General features: G+C 35.3%; 1 protein-coding gene across 1 annotated transcript in view; it reads left to right on the forward strand.

Moving 5' to 3' along the window:
• HNF4G (hepatocyte nuclear factor 4, gamma) overlaps positions 1-2,110 on the forward strand; it is an 18,447-nt gene that overhangs the window by 2,273 nt on the left and 14,064 nt on the right. Inside the window, exons 2-3 of the mRNA XM_010016017.1 lie at positions 876-1,044; positions 2,029-2,110. The exon at positions 2,029-2,110 is cut by the window's right edge and continues 7 nt beyond it. Of these exons, the coding sequence (XP_010014319.1) occupies positions 876-1,044; positions 2,029-2,110 (251 nt within the window). The remainder of the gene's footprint in view (positions 1-875; positions 1,045-2,028) is intronic.

A 2,110-nucleotide genomic window follows, 5' to 3' on the forward strand; every position in this document is an offset into this window, starting at 1 on the left:
CAGAAAAACTACAAATGTTTAGGGCATAATACTAGCAAACAGCTTTTCTTTTGTAAAACCGGAAGCATAACAGTAAAAGCTATTTTGTAATTATTTCCTTGAACACATCTGTTAAATATTGTGACTCAAAGAAGAATAAATATGTCTGTTTTGATATCAAGTGAATTTCTTTGGTACTGTTTAAGATATTCAGTGACTAATTGTTAATCATGTATCTAATATGCTTTTGTGCAAGTAAAGTCTGCACCAATGTTCCTTTGGAAAATTTATTCAAGAAAATAACACTTAGTCTTCTTAACATGCAATCTTTGTTCATTAAGTATTGTGGAAAAAAAAGGCTTGTCTCGTCTTTTTTGTTTGTTTGTTTGCTGTCATGGCAATGGCAAGGGGGTTGGAACTAGATGATTTTAAGATTCTTTCCAAACCTAACTATTCTATGATTCTATGTACTTTTGTATGATAGGTGCCAGTTATTGCCAGATCCTATAAGAACTGATGCAAGAGATCTTTGCCAGCTAACTAGCCAACACTGCTTTGTGCCAAAGTTCCTCTTCATGTTAGCAAGAATGTATATGTAATTATACATACAGAGTTACACTTTAAGTCCTTTCAGTTGGAAAGAGTTTAGAAGAAAATTATTTGCTATTTGGAACTTCATAAACTCTGTTAACATCTCTGTAACTTTGAAAGTGTTGATCTGGATAAGAACCAGATGTAATCGGATATAATGTGTTATATAAATAATAGGTAGCAATTAAAAAAGAAAAGGCCAGAAAAAAGGCCTCCATTTAAGTACAGATTTTCATGGGGCGGTTGTTGAAAATCATGTCCATAACTACGTATGTTACTACTTATGTTGCTCTTACCTCCCTCAGACAGTTCAGGAGACACCATCAACATGAATGCCACTGACAATGGGGTCATCAGTCTCTGTGCAATATGTGGAGACCGAGCAACCGGAAAACATTATGGTGCTTCCAGCTGTGATGGATGCAAGGGATTCTTTAGACGCAGTATACGGAAAAATCACGTGTATACATGCAGGTAATTCGGAAGTTCATCTAGAGACACGAAATTAATGAATTTAAGCAAATATTACTTTCAGACTTTTCAGAACTATGTCAGGGTATATTCATTTTTTTCTTACTGAATTCTAACCAGCATTTTTGATGAGCATGTGTTTTATGGTATATTCTTATGATAGGAAAAAGTGTCTTTTATTCAAGACTACTTGATATTACACATTCCAGATGTCTGTTGAGATGTCCCCCCTATCAGTCTGAATGGCAATCTGGTAATTTCTGGATGTCTGGCTGCCCAGATTATCACGTTACAGGTCTGTGCATTATGACAAATTGCTCTGTTCATGCACAAGTCCATAAAATATCAGTTTTAAGCTGTGCGCAAAATATATGGACACCTCTGTGAGTTTAGACAAATCACTATAAGAGAAAACTTTTTGTAAGAATGGCCTGTGACTTGAAATGTTGTTTGCTACACTTTTCCTTCATTATTTAACTTTAACATTAGTTTAATACTTCCTGTTTAGGTTGTCATTTGTAATGATAACAGCATGTAGCTTATTCATTGATATCTCCCAGAAATAGTAAACTTTGCCAGCTAGGGCTCCTCCATGCCAGCCACATTTGACATCTTCTTTGATGGTCCTTCCCTTTTTGTTTTTGTAGCTTTTCCTCCCTTTTTCCTCCACCACCATGTGATGCAGCCAGTTACTGACACATCTCACAAATAAGCTGAAGTGTAAATGATGCACATAACTCCAAAATCTTCCATGCTTGCCCATTCCACTGCATATATGTGCCTATACACACACGTACATTCCTGCAAACTAAGCAGATAGAAATATCTCTGAAAACTAATTAATAAAAAAAACCAACCCAAAACCCAGAAGAAAGTTGTGGTTATAGACATTATTCTGATAGGCGAGACTAGTTAGTTTTTCCTTTTCATAATCAAAGTGCTGCTTAATTAATGCTTTATACGTTAACCTCTTTTTGTATCTGATAGATTTAACCGGCAATGTATTGTTGACAAGGACAAAAGGAATCAATGCAGATATTGTCGTTTAAAAAAGTGTTTTCGAGCAGGA

This window comes from Nestor notabilis, unplaced genomic scaffold (assembly GCF_000696875.1).
Source record: "Nestor notabilis isolate BGI_N333 unplaced genomic scaffold, ASM69687v1 scaffold5616, whole genome shotgun sequence".
Lineage (NCBI taxonomy): Eukaryota > Metazoa > Chordata > Aves > Psittaciformes > Psittacidae > Nestor > Nestor notabilis.